Genomic DNA, 14,066 nt, shown 5'->3' with positions numbered 1-14,066 from the left:
TTGAAACCCAAGGTGCTCTAAAGCCAGCAGAGTGCGACAGTCCCACCGTCGTGTCCGGGTCGTCCCCTAGCCTGGTGCAACTAACCTGGAACCCCTCTGGAGGGACGCTTCCAGGGAGCACCTAGAAAATCTGACAGAGCCGTCTCAGCTGGCTCCTCTCAATAGCTACATTTACATGTGAAAAAATAATCAGATTGTCATGAAAACATGTCAGACTGAAGATTCTGATTTGATTTGGTCCGATCAGGAAGAAATTTAATTCCAATTGAGAAAGGTGTCTTTATCTTATCGATTACGAGTGCATAGGAAAAATTTACTAGAAATATGTAAAAACTTCTTAAATTTAGTGAATTTACCCTTAATTTGAGTAGGTAAAGGAGATAGTTTGCCAATGGAATGAGTATTTTTACTCTTAAAATAAGATAATTAGATAATATGCACTTAAAATAAGACAATGCAATTGTGTTTTCTTATTTTAAGTGTCAATTGTCTTGTTCCATTGGGAAGATGTCTCTACCTCCTCAATCTAAGAACAAATGCACTTGTTTTAGGAACAAATAACTTATCTAGATTTTGATTTTTTTCCAGTGTGAATAAAGTTAATGTGATATGTTGTTTATCAAGGGAAGGTTTGCAAGCATTTTGATTGTGGCCGGTTTCTCTGAAGCATCTTGCTAACCAGTTAGCAACTTAGTGCTAGCAGGTTCCCAATGGGAAATTCCATTGGGACCAAGTAGCACTAAATTGGTGACTTAGAAACGACGCTGTCAAGGAACGCTATGGACAGCGGAAACATGCAAGAGGAGGAGAGTTTAGTGTCGGAGGTCGTGGATGAGTCTCCTCTGTCATCCATTTTTTATTTAGAGGAGGAAAGCGGGGACGAAGATGTTGTGGAAGAGGACGCCAGGGCGGCAGAAGCTTGGTTTGGTGTAGAAGGCTTCCAGCCGTACATGTTTGAGCCCTTGCCTCGCAACGCTGCCAGTTCTGTTAGCTCTACGCCTGCCGAAGACACAGACGTCCATCCCCGTGAACACTGGGACGCAACTCAATGGGAAAGGAAAGGATTCTGATTTCAACCGTTGCGTATATTAGCTGCGACATATGAATCAAGATGCTATGACTGAAAAAATCTGATTGACAGATTATATGATTGGCCACATGTGTTAATAGATCAAAATAATACAGATGTGTCCAAAGTGCTAAATTGATGATATACATGTAATATGCATGGATTTATTACATTGTTATGTTAATTATAGCTTACATTTTTATCTTACATTTACAATCTTAAGATTTTACATCAAGACTGAATTACAAGTATGTCTGTATCGTATTTTCCTATTTGCAAATTGTGCATGCATGATTCCATATACTTTTCTGCTGTGTCTACATAGAATTCAAATATGAAATAATTACAATAGAGCTAAATTAATGAACCAAATTTAATAATTCCACAGTTTCTACACTAGCAAAATCACATAAATTGCTAAAATAACAGGCAACGTAAAGTTCATGTTTTGCCTTTTTCTTTTAGTAACAACAAGAATCTGATAATTTCAAAAAGCTAGTTAAATTACCTGTGGAACGTCTTGCCACAGGTGGCAAACTGCTTATTTTTGCAGCCAAATGCTACACAGGTAGACATTTTTACTGCGTGTCTCCGTGAGAGTTGGAGTACCAGCATGGCGGACGGTGGCTGCAATTTTTCGGGCAATCAGCACTCCAATGAATAAATAGAGATCAGTGGTATGATAGCCTGCTGAGGGTGACTCAGAAAGTGTGGTGTGTAGTAGGTATTAGCACAGCTGTACGACACCTTTTAAAGCTGTTTGCTTGTTTGAGATTATGCCACATGCCAGCAATAGCTGGTGTAATACTAAGGAGAAAGATGATAACATGCCAACAGATGACATCCTAATAGTACATCGGCTGTAGGAAGATAAACTCAATTTGGTAAGATTATCAACTTGTTGCTGTGAAATTATTCTCAAAGCTGTTCCAGGTTAGTTTAGAAAACATTTTTAAATGACAGCCCTCTTGAAAATCTATATTACAAAATGTCAGATATTTGACAGATTTTTTGAAAATTGTAGATTTTTATTTAGTTTTTCTCTTCTGGTAAAATTTAATATGATTAGTTCCTAGCTTATATTAGAAACTAAAGGAAAATACTTTCTCTACTTCAGAAATAAATCCCTATAAGATTTGTCTATTGGAAAATAACAGACCAATAGCTCTTACAGCTGTTGTGATTTCAATTCAGTTTCAATTAAGTTTATTTCTATAGCGCCAAATTCACAACACATGTCATCTCGAGGCACTTTACAGTTCACCAGATCATCCAATCAGGTGGATTAAAAGTTTTCTATACAAGGAAACAGGTTGATTGCATCGACTCATTGACTCTTCAGCAATCCCTCACACTAAGCGTGCTTGTAGCGACAGTGGAGAGGAAAAACTCCCTTTGAACAGGAAGAAACCTCCAGCAGAACCAGGCTCAGTGTGAGCGGCCATCTGCTGAGGCCCACTGGGGTTCAAGGAGACAGAAGCAGACATAGAAAAAGAAGCATAGATACAAAAGGCAACTGAAAAAGGCGACCCTGTCCAGGAAACACACAGCCAGGCAGACGAGCTCCGAGCCAGCTCCCATGTCAGAGGATGAAGAGAGCACATCCAGTTAGTCACAGTCAGGGAAACAGGACTACACTGAAAAACAGGCCAAGCTCCAACATCTAGAAACAAAGGTGTTGATGGCAGCAGCACAGCTGATATTTCTCTCCAGGATGGAGTCACAGCTAAAACAGGAAGAGACCAGATGAAGCTACTATGAGAAAAAGCAGAGAGAGCAGAACGTTAGAGATTGAACTAACAGATTCTGCAGAGTGGGAGAATAGAGATAGAATGAAGCAGAATGATGAAAAAGGGGTCCCTATGTCCTCCAGCAGTCTAAGCCTATAGCAGCAGAACTATAGAGATAGCGATAGTGATGAAAGGTGTTTGTGTTGAAAATTAAAGCGTTCAAACTTCTGATACACCCAAGGTATAACTCTGTAACACCTGGATGTGTTAATAAGTAAAAAAAAAAAAATTATAATTTTCGTCCCGATCACTGAGTCTGGGAGCGGCCATTTTTGCCCAAATATAGTAACCCCTCCCTCCTGCCATCTTCCAGCAGTGACGTCACGGTGCGGTAAGCCTAGCGCCATTCTCCCCGCTTTCCAAGCAAAATCAGTGGGAACTACTAGACACATCTGCAATCAACAACAATTATTGAAGATTTCCAGAGGACTTCACCATTGAAATTCACCAGAGCTATAGTGAAACTGACAATCCCCACGTGCATGGCAGCTGGATGTTACATCGGGTAAAAATCGGGGATGATTTATCCAATTTGCGCGCATCCATGAACATCAATATCAGGGAGACTCCTGGAACTTCTGGGAAACTTGGGATGTCTGAGTAAAATTGTGGAAAAAAAGAGTTATTCCACCTTTCTGATTCCTGGTCCTCCACGGACGGGTTGGTCGTTGGATCGCCAACTTGTAGAGGGAGGATTTGCCATCGAACTTCTGGCCAGAGAAAAAACCCGTAATATGTAGCCAACATTTGGAAGAAGAATGTTTTCAAGATGACTTGGATAATAGCGCGTTGTGACAAACACCAGATACAGCACTGGGACTTGATCAACAGCCGATACCGCACCGTAACGTCACTAACCAGTAGGTGGCAGTAGTGTTCTTTGACAAACATGGATGCCTCCAGTAAAGCACATTCACATGAAAATTACTCGGAATTAAAAACACTGATCATTTATTGAAAAGTATGTAATATTTCATACTTAAAGTACTTTCAGAAGTTTGTATTCTGAATATAACGGACTTTTCCTTTAAATATGTTGATCTTAAATTACTTTACTCTATTATTTACTAGTGCTTCTAACAATTTATGTGACTTTGTTGACCAGTTTTCAAATTAATGGCAATGAACTCCTGAATTTTATCCCTTTATGTCTATCTTGTCAGCTTCACTTGCCTAAAATAAATTGTTGGTGATGATTCTCAGTCATCCAGGTCATATTCATTAAAAAAAAGAAAGTTAAAGACAATCCACTGGACTTTGTTTCCACATCTTCTAAGTTGGAAACAAAATCTAGTGGATTGTTTTTAACTGAGATAAGTTGTACTACGGGCACAATAACAGACACTGAACAATATCTGCATCCTTTTTTCTGTGAGGTAATGTAGTGGCTTTGAATAGGGCGGGTCAAACTAAAATATAATTTCACCATTTATAACCCATAACCCGTGCCAGAAAGGAAATAAAGAGAGAAAAGGGACACATCTGGTTTCTGAATTACACAGACATGAGTGTGTTGGATTTAATAACCAAAATCAGATATGCAGATTTAGTGCTCGAAAGATCAGATAAAAATAATTGTTTTTCATCTGTATAATCTAACAAAATAAGCTGACTTTAGCTTTGCATTCTCTGAAAGCTGTACATTTTTGTTTAGTTTGTGTTGGTTAAAAAAAAAAAAAACCCCAGTAGCTGATTAGATCCCATAAAAGGAGGGAGCAGGCATAGAGCAGGTGCCCATAAGTGGTCTTCCTGCATCGAATCTATTGCAAGGACCAGTCCTTCAAAGCTGCGCAACTGAAATGTCTAATATCCAAATATGTTAGATTTTTATTTCAGGGACTAAACTGTGGTTTAAAGTGCTTCTCCCTTTTCTCACCATGGCTGAAGCATTAAACCCTGTCCAGATAGGGAGCACCTTCCATTAGTTCAAACTAGTGTTACTCCGATACCAATTTTTGGCCCCAATACCGATACTCGATACCTGGCTTTGCAGTATTGGCCAATACCATACCGATATAATCTGTTTGAAATTGATTAACCACAACTGTAGGATATTTGCAGCAATACTGAACATCTGTTCCAGTTAATAAAACCTATTTAGCGGCTGGTTAAGAAGAAGAAGATCTCTCATTCGTTTTTCCTAGGCTGCTACTAGTGTTGAGCCCGTGCCAATTTTTGGCCCCAATACGATACCTGGCTGTGCAGTATTGGCCGATACCATACCGATATAATCTGTTTGAAATTGATGTGTATTATATATGAAGAACTGCATACTACTTGGATGTAAAAAAATTGCCATCATGGCTTCATGTCAAGCTGCTGCCTACCTTTGTGAAGCAGGAAAAAGACTAAAACAAAGTGAATCCAGTACAACTTTTTATTGCCTACCTGGAATGGGTGACAATAGTTGAAGAAACATTTGGCTCTCAAAATCGTATTGGTGCCCTATTGGTTGGTACTCGCCGATAAAGATACCACCATTTTTAGTGCAGTATCTCAACCAGTTTGAAGCGGAGTAGAGAGGAACCAAGCGAAGCTGCATTTGATCATGGAAAACTGTCATCTTGTCAATGCAAAAGAGGAACAAATCGTGCTTTTCAACAACGTTTCCCCTTTTGTTTTTCAGGATTGTAGGTCACACCGAGCCATACACAAAACTGTGCTGTAAAGGATTCTGCATTGACATTCTGAAGAAACTCTCACGCACCATTAAGTTCTCTTATGACCTTTACCTGGTGACCAACGGCAAGCATGGCAAGCTGGTCAGAGGGATTTGGAACGGGATGATCGGAGAGGTATGAATGACAAAAAGAACAGAGCCTAGCTTTTTTCCAAGTCTGACAAGCAACTTATTATGACTTGCTAGTCAGACTTGGCAAGGTTTTTATGATGGAATTGGAAGCAATCCTGGGTCCCCTACATGGCAGGTAGAGACCTAAAGGGATGCACCATGGGGCATACCTGTTTGAAGGGGCATAGAAGCAAAAACAAAGAAAAAAATCCAAAAACATAAATCCACTTAAAGCTACAGTGTGTAACTTTTAGCGACATCTAGCGGTCAGACTGCAGACTGCAGCAACATGAACATCTCCCCCCCACCGCTTCTCCCCCCCAACAGTACGGCGAGCGTTACGGGACAAAATGTCTTCCACGACGTCCGCATCACCTACCTTCTCAAGTGATGAGGTTTGTTTACATAGATAATTTTACAGATAGTATTTCATTAGTCTGTGTAGGGTATAGATTTCATGTAGACTTAAGATAATAAATATACCCGTTATTTTTTCTACATCGTTGTGACGTTTTGGCAATCTCGCAATCACTAGTTTGTTGGCTCCATGGTTGCGAGACCCGCTCCTATGTAATTATAAATAACGAATTTTAAGGCAACGCAAATATTAAGGTTAAGAGGCTGAGCTCGTAGATGATGATAAATAACATAGTTATGTATAATATATTACATTTCTGACTGTATATCCCTGTAATTATTACACACTGTAGCTTTAACCAACAAAAATACAGAAAACCAGAAAACTAACTTGAAGGGGAAGAAATGCCGACAAACCTGCAACAGTGACTGAGCAGGAGGTGCATATATTGGAGAAAGAAACAAAGACCAGGCTAATCAGCAGATTGGGAGCAGGTTTGAACAGAGGAGTTACGGAAAATGAGACTTACACAAGAGGGCAACAAAGGGGAAACAAGAAATGCCAATCAAAATTTACTAGAATAACACAAAATGGAAATAAAGCCAATGAAAACTCAAAGATCCAACTTAAACAGAACCAGAACCATGACACAGAGAGGTACCAAGTGTTAAGCACTTATAAAACAGCCACAACTGACAAAAGTGCTGTACAGAAATAAATTATATTGGGTACAAGTTAAACCAAAACAACTAAAACATAGGTAAAAATAACATTCACACGATCAAATCTATAAAGCTGGGTAAAGATAAAAGGATACAATAAAATAAAGCCCACTGTCTTGTTAAGTGTCAGAAGCCAAAGCAAAATGTCAGAGAAGAGGCCTGTCTAATGTGCTGAGGCAGGTCATTCCAGAGCTTTGGAGCTGCAACAGTGAAAGTGCGGTTCCCTCTGATCTTCATTATTGTGTGTTTTGATGAGCAAAATGAATCCAAGGCAGATGAGACATTGATTTAAGTTCTTGTGTGACTGGGACTGTAGAGATTAAATATGACCTAATTCATTAACCTTTAAAGTTCTTATTGGAACACAGACTATATCCCATATTCCTAAAATCAGGACAAAAGTAGTGTCGTAAAAAAAGACAAAAGGTTAGCTCCATTCCACCTTAAAATGCAGGAAATAGTGTTTCAGAGAGTCTACATTTCAACATTTTCCAGGGTAGGACACCCCAAGACCCCACTGCGGCGTGCAAAGCCTAAAGATGTGATACACCAAGGAGTCAGCCTATGAAATATTCCTATCTAAAATCCTCCTCACATCAGAAATGCATACGGCACTGACAGAGATTTAACCCAGCCCTCAATTTAGACTCACACCCTTATTTATGTTGTTCTCTTCTAATCTTATCATTTGTTAAAAAACTTTGATATTCATAAACTACCATTTACAAGAAATTCAACCCATTAAACTGTCAATTTGCCTTATTGTGAATAAAGACCCTGGTTGGTGCAAGTAGCTCCCTTCACAATGGGAAGTTTCCATCTTCCTGTCAAATGTTGAGTGCCTGCACCACACAGAAATCTGTCTATAAGTCTTTATTTTGTCAACAGGTGTTCTACAAACGGGCGGACATGGCTATAGGCTCATTGACCATAAACGAGGAACGTTCGGAGATCATTGATTTTTCGGTTCCATTTGTGGAGACGGGGATAAGTGTGATGGTGGCTAGAAGTAATGGAACGGTGTCTCCGTCAGCTTTTCTAGGTGAGGAACCAGTTCTAATATCTTGCTGCTCAACTAAAAACCCAAACAGATGGTATCAATCACCAACTAAGGCTGGATTAGAAGTGGTTGACTTGGACGTCAGTTCTTCCTAACACACCTGTTTTCCTTTCCTTTGCAAAAAAGTTGGATATGAGTGTTTTTTTCCCCCCTTCCCAATCATGCTGTTTGTTTCCACAGAACCATACAGTCCAGCAGTCTGGGTGATGATGTTCGTCATGTGTCTGACAGTTGTGGCAATCACTGTGTTTGTCTTCGAATACTGCAGTCCAGTTGGGTATAACCGCAGCCTGGTCACCGCTAAAGGTAAATCTTATGTAACCCAGGTCCCTTTTAATGCTAGAGCATTTAAGAACAAGGCAATGATCATAACTAATTAACCACTAAACCGGTTAATAACGTTTTTTTTCCTTCTCTATATATTTTTATAAAATTTCTCAAAAGCATAGCTAATGTCAGTGGGAAAAAAGACCATTTCTGGCCGTGCGTTCACTTTGCCACCGTCAGGCTCTATCCAGGCTGCTGTTACTATTTTCTATTCCTTTTCCATCTAAACAGTGGATGAACCAGACTTTGGTTTTCAGGTTTTGAAAGCAGCAAAACTGCCAACCGTCTGAGCAACAAATTAACACAAATGGTATTTTCTGCTAGCCTCGTGAGACCATCCTGATCTCACGAGCTTTCAAGGTTTCACTCGCAGATCAGTCTGGAGACTCTCCGTTAAAGAAAATTTGGAGCCGTTCACCAAACGAACGTCCAATCAGCGTTGGCTTTGAGGCGGGTTGAGGTGTGACGCAACGAGAAGCGCGACAGTTCAGTCTAAAGAACATGGCGGCTTCAGCCGATGAAACTAGCGTTAGCGTGGCTATCGAGCAAGTTTTATCGGAATTACAGAGTATTTCTTCACTGAAAGGAGAGCAAAGCACTGCTCTGGAGGCTTTTCTCAGAGGAAAATATGTTTTTGCTCTTCTCCCGACTGGTTTCGGCAAGAGTTTGATCTATCAATTGGCTCCTCTTCGTCGTCGCTCTGTTAGTACGTCATATGCTTCGTTGATCTGATTGATTTATTTGGCCCGTCTATCACCAACATAGGCCAATCAGCTAACCAGTATTTTCGCCCCTTCCCAAAATTACTTCAACGGAAGGTTTCCAGATGGATATGCGGAGCAAATCCATCTGGCGGAGTCAGGTTAATTTTCTGCATTCCTCTGCAATCGAAAAACCTATTTCAGGTTGCATATTTGAGATGGCACAGTTAACAGGGTTCTATAATATAAATAAATGTTCTAGGTTATACATTAATAGTTATTCGAACAGGGTGTTTACATTTTTATTCTTTTACTGAGAAATAAAACAGACAGAAGCTACTAAAAGCATCAGTTTCAAATACTGCCAGAGCTGAACCTATAGAAAGCTGTAATTCTGGACTCTGGACTCTGAAAGGATCAGCGGTTTAAGAGAAAATGTAGTATGAAAGCCTATTTACAGTGTTCCCACATTGGATCAATTCTTGAGGAATCAAGATACTACGGTTTCATTTCAGCTCCAGTAATGGATAAAAAAAAAGTAGCAAAGGGAAAAGTCAGGGCTTGCCAACTGATCTTTATAGGACATGTCTTTCTTTTTATATTTTATGATTTATACCAGCTTTTACCTTTCAGCTCAGATGATTTCCACTCTGTATATTTTAGATATGAAGTTCTGTGATAAAACATTTCAACAGCAGCACAGGCCATCAAATACTTTGATTTTTTTTTTTTTGGTATTAGATGTTAAATAGTTTGGACAATGTTAGATAAGACGTTTTAAAAGGCGGATATGTTTAGTATAAACTGTAAGGGAAGTGGATTTTTTTTTTTTACTTTTTGTTTGGAATGGCTATGATCTGGATGACTGAGAATCTTCACCAGCGCTCAGATATTATGCTTAATTTTTGTCATATAAGGATAAAACATTTGGTCATTTTCATATTTTATTTTCCCACTAAAACAGGAACTGAACTTTTTTCTTCTTTGTTTTCATTTATTTTCATGTTTAGATCCCGGAGGTCCCACATTCACTATAGGGAAATCGGTTTGGCTACTGTGGGGAATCGTCTTCAACAATTCGGTTCCCATTGAGAATCCAAAGGGCACCACCAGTAAAATCATGGTACTGGTCTGGGCCTTCTTTGCTGTCATCTTCCTGGCTTCCTACACAGCCAATCTGGCTGCCTTTATGATCCAGGAGCAATACATCGACACCGTGTCCGGACTGAGTGACAAAAAGGTACAGACCTTTGTTTTATACATCAGGGTCTTCAATGTTTTCCAGGCCAAGGGCCCCCAAAACGATGGCGAAATGGAGCGGTGACCCCCTAGTTATATATATATTCTATGAAATTGTGTTATATCAAACTGGTCCTATAGTCACTTTATTACATGGATTCATATAATGTAATTTCACCCTGAGATTATTAAAGTATTTCTGATTTGGATTCCTGGTTGATGGGGCAGGTGTTGTGAATGAAACGGTGCTGAAAGACATCTTCTGCCTCCATTTATTTGTTTACTACAGTGTGTTGAATTTATGTTAATGTGGATTTGAAGACATTTTAATTAGTGGAAAAAATTGCAGGGGGAATATTAAAAAAGTCTAATCAACCAAAACTTTTTCAACCGCCATGCAGTACCTCCGTGGACCCCCTGGCGGTCTCGGACCCCCTGTTGGTCTCGGACCCCCTGTTTAAGACCTCTGTTATACAATATTTGTTGTAGTTTCTTGATAGATAAATAAAACACCAAAATGGCCCTTTAAAGCCGAGCGTACACTTTACGATTTTTTGTCCTTTTCCAGCTGATTCTTCAGTTGTGCGGAAATTTTCCGATCAGGCCGACTTTCAGCCTGATGGTGCGTGGTGTAGCATACAGCATACATCGTATGCTACAGAGGTTAATGAGGGGGAATCAGCCTCTAACGACCACCTCCTGATCAGGAATGGAGAGGTCGGGAGAAAATCAAACATGTTTGAAATTCGGTCGGCCGTCGTAATGTGGTCGTGGGCAAATCGTTCAGTGGGCAAACAAGGATTCTTCTTCTTCTTCCTCCATTCAGATGAAAACCCAGAAGCATGGCGGGGGTGCAATGAGTGAAATGGAGTTCTTTCTGGAAAATTGACAGATCATCGTAGCCACGTTTGCTCAGCCATGTCTTTGTCCGAATATGTCATCGCCTTTTCTTTTTAGGGCTTTCAGCACCAAATTGCACAAACTGCGAAGGCAGCGCGTTTCCCTCTAGTGGCTTCCAGATAGATGAGTTTGAGTAGCTTTATTTCACTGCGGAGCTGAGTCTTACGTGGTTTTTAGACGTGCAGTGTGAGCAGGTAGATTGCATCATAGCGTGGGGTCACACAGTGTGAGAACATACTTCCTGACCTGTGAACTTTTACACCTTGCGGCTACATTATAGTGTGAGCTGTAGCTGCGTGCAACGATTGAAAAAATCGTACAGTGTTTGCCTGGCTTATTAGCCTCGTGAGACCATCCTGATCTCGCGAGCTTTCAGGGTTTCACTCGCAGATCAAAAGAAGATAAAAGAAGAGCAAAAGAGATTTGCTCCATGGCGCAGAATAGTGGTGAAAATTGGAAGTTCAGTTTAATATAATACAACTCTGTGAATAGTTCCATCTGAAATGAATGAAAATAGTTGTTTTAATGGTTATAGAGTCAGATATGTGGCGGTAATGTTTGGTTTATCTAAAGGTTTTTATCTGTTACTGTATAAATGGGTTTGGCTGTAATTTAAGGACAGATTCTAATAGAGTGGGAACTATAAATCTGATAGGAGTTTAATTTTTTTATTGTTGTTTTGCACAATATGCTTAACTAAGTATTTTTTGTTGTTAAATATTAGAGATTTTGCAGATATATTTTGTAGATACATTGTTTAAATTTACTTATATATTTCTAACCCTTTTATAGAATACAATAGAAAATCCCTTTATTGTCCCACAATGGGCAAATTTACAGCAGCAGAAAGATTATTGAAAATGGTCACATAAATGAGGACCTTAGAAAAATGTATAAGAATATCATAATAGGGAAGAGTTAAAATATAAAAAATAAAATTCTGTAAAGTGTTTTAACAATATAAAACTGGAGAATTAATAACCAATATGCAGCTATGGACATTTTTACAGTAATGGATATTTGAAAATAGCAGCAACATCAGAGATGTGCAGAATGACAGCAGCAGGTTATTTAACTGACTAAGGTTTCTATCATTACATTTGATTTTATTTGCTCCTGCTCCCGGTGGTTGGAACATTTATTCCACTCTGGATTCTCATCAGTCTTTGTTCACTTTATAATAAAAAATAACTAAATAAAGAAACAGTTTTGAAAACCTCGGTATTCATTCTTTTCCTGCTTTGTGTGTCAACTTTCACGGTTGCTAAGCAACAGAGCATACGCCGGTAAAACCCGCCAAAGGGTAGACCTGTTTACAGACAAAACTCTTCCGGCCTCCTTATTTTCAAGGACTTCGAAGGATCCAGTCTAGGTTAGGGTGACCAGACGTCCCCGATTTCCGGGGACTGTCCCCGTTTTGGACCACCTGTCCCCGGCTAAAGCTGTCCCCGGAAATGTCCCCGATTTTACCGAGGCGAAAAATGTTGCGTGTAGACTAAGGTGACCAGATTTCTGAAATCAAATCTGGGGACATTTCTTGCTCGTGGATAAAAATCAATACATCTTATCGAGATGAAATTAGGAAACGGGGACAGTAATGGTTTCATATATTTTTACGTATTTATTAATATTTAAACAACAAAAATCAAGTGTAAAAGCCAGGAATGTGCCTTTCCAAACGTTTAGTATATCCTAAGATTAATAACATGAATAGTGTTATTAGTAGAAAACTAGAACTGTGTCTCTGGGTTGGGGCAAAGTGGTGGGGGTGGGAGCGGAGGGGTCAAGGGTCATTAGCAGGGCTTTCCAATTTTGGGGGCCCAATGAGCTCTGCCGCCTCCTAAGGGGAGAGTGACATGAGGAAAAGAAATTTAGAAAAGTAAATACAAATATTTATTCTATGCCTGTGGCTGTCTGTTGAGACAGAGTTTCCCCACCTCTTCAAAAAAGTGCAACAAATACTTATTCTGTTTACATCTACTGTACATACCTATAAGAAATATTTTTTTCTTCATTAACATAAAAAAAACAAGTAGTAGTCAAGCCTGCAGGTAAAGGTTCATATATGTTTCTTACTGTCACCTAGCCAGATCAATTCAATTTAGTTTATTTATATAGCGCCAAATTCACAACACATGTCATCTCAAGGCCCTTTACAGTTCAACCAGATCATACAGTCAAATCGATACAAAGTTTTCTATCTAAGGAAAACCAGTTGATTGCATCGACTCATTGACTCTTCAGCAATCCCTCACACTAAGCATGCTTGTAGCGACAGTGGAGAGGAAAAACTCCCTTTGAACAGGAAGAAACCTCCAGCAGAACCAGGCTCAGTGTGAGCGGCCATCTGCCGAGGCCCACTGGGGTTCAAGGAGACAGAAGCAGAGATACAAAAAGCAGCTGTAAAAGGCGGCCCCGTCCAGGAAACACACAGCCAGGCAGACGAGCTCCGAACCAGCTCCCATGCCAGAGGACGAAGAGAGCACATCCAGTTAGTCACAGTCAGAGAAACAGGACTACACTGGAAAACAGGCCGATCTCCAACATCTATAAACAAGGGTGTTGATGGCAGCAGCACAGCTGATGTTTCTTTCCAGGATGGAGTCACAGCCAAACAGGAACAGACGAGGCAAAGCTACTCTGAGGAAAAGCAGAGAGAGCAGAACGTTAGAGATTGAACTAACAGATTCTGCAGAATAGGAGAACAGAGAGAGAATGAAGCAGAATGATGAAATGGGGGTCCCTATGTCCTCCAGCAGTCTAAGCCTATAGCAGCAGAACTATAGAGATAGCTCAGGATAACCTGAGCCACTCTAACTAGAAGCTTTATCAAAAAGGATAGTTTTAAGCCTAGCCTTAAAAGTAGACAGGGTGTCTGCCTCACGGACTAAAACTGGTAGTTGGTTCCCCATCAGGGGCCTGTGTGTCTCAAAGTAGCAGGTTCATTTTTCCTACTAACCTGAGTATACAGCCACTCTGTGTTCCACAGCATACTTTGCACATTACATCACTCGATATGTTAGTTTATCACTCAAATCATGTCAACGCTTTATCACTTGAACTCTATTAATACATATTATACATTTTAAATGTTTGAAACTGAAATATT

General features: G+C 39.8%; 1 protein-coding gene across 1 annotated transcript in view; it reads left to right on the top strand.

The window, feature by feature from the left end:
- grin2ca (glutamate receptor, ionotropic, N-methyl D-aspartate 2Ca) overlaps positions 1-14,066 on the top strand; it is a 125,060-nt gene that overhangs the window by 89,343 nt on the left and 21,651 nt on the right. Inside the window, exons 6-9 of the mRNA XM_038288306.1 lie at positions 5,486-5,654; positions 7,619-7,772; positions 7,971-8,096; positions 9,829-10,058. Coding sequence (XP_038144234.1) covers positions 5,486-5,654; positions 7,619-7,772; positions 7,971-8,096; positions 9,829-10,058 — 679 coding nt within the window. The remainder of the gene's footprint in view (positions 1-5,485; positions 5,655-7,618; positions 7,773-7,970; positions 8,097-9,828; positions 10,059-14,066) is intronic.

The sequence above is a fragment of the Cyprinodon tularosa genome, unplaced genomic scaffold, assembly GCF_016077235.1.
Source record: "Cyprinodon tularosa strain WSP-4 unplaced genomic scaffold, ASM1607723v1 ctg250, whole genome shotgun sequence".
Classification (NCBI taxonomy): Eukaryota; Metazoa; Chordata; class Actinopteri; order Cyprinodontiformes; family Cyprinodontidae; genus Cyprinodon; species Cyprinodon tularosa.
The sequence above is the reverse complement of the archived record's forward strand: the minus strand, read 5'-3'. Positions and strand labels throughout refer to the sequence as shown.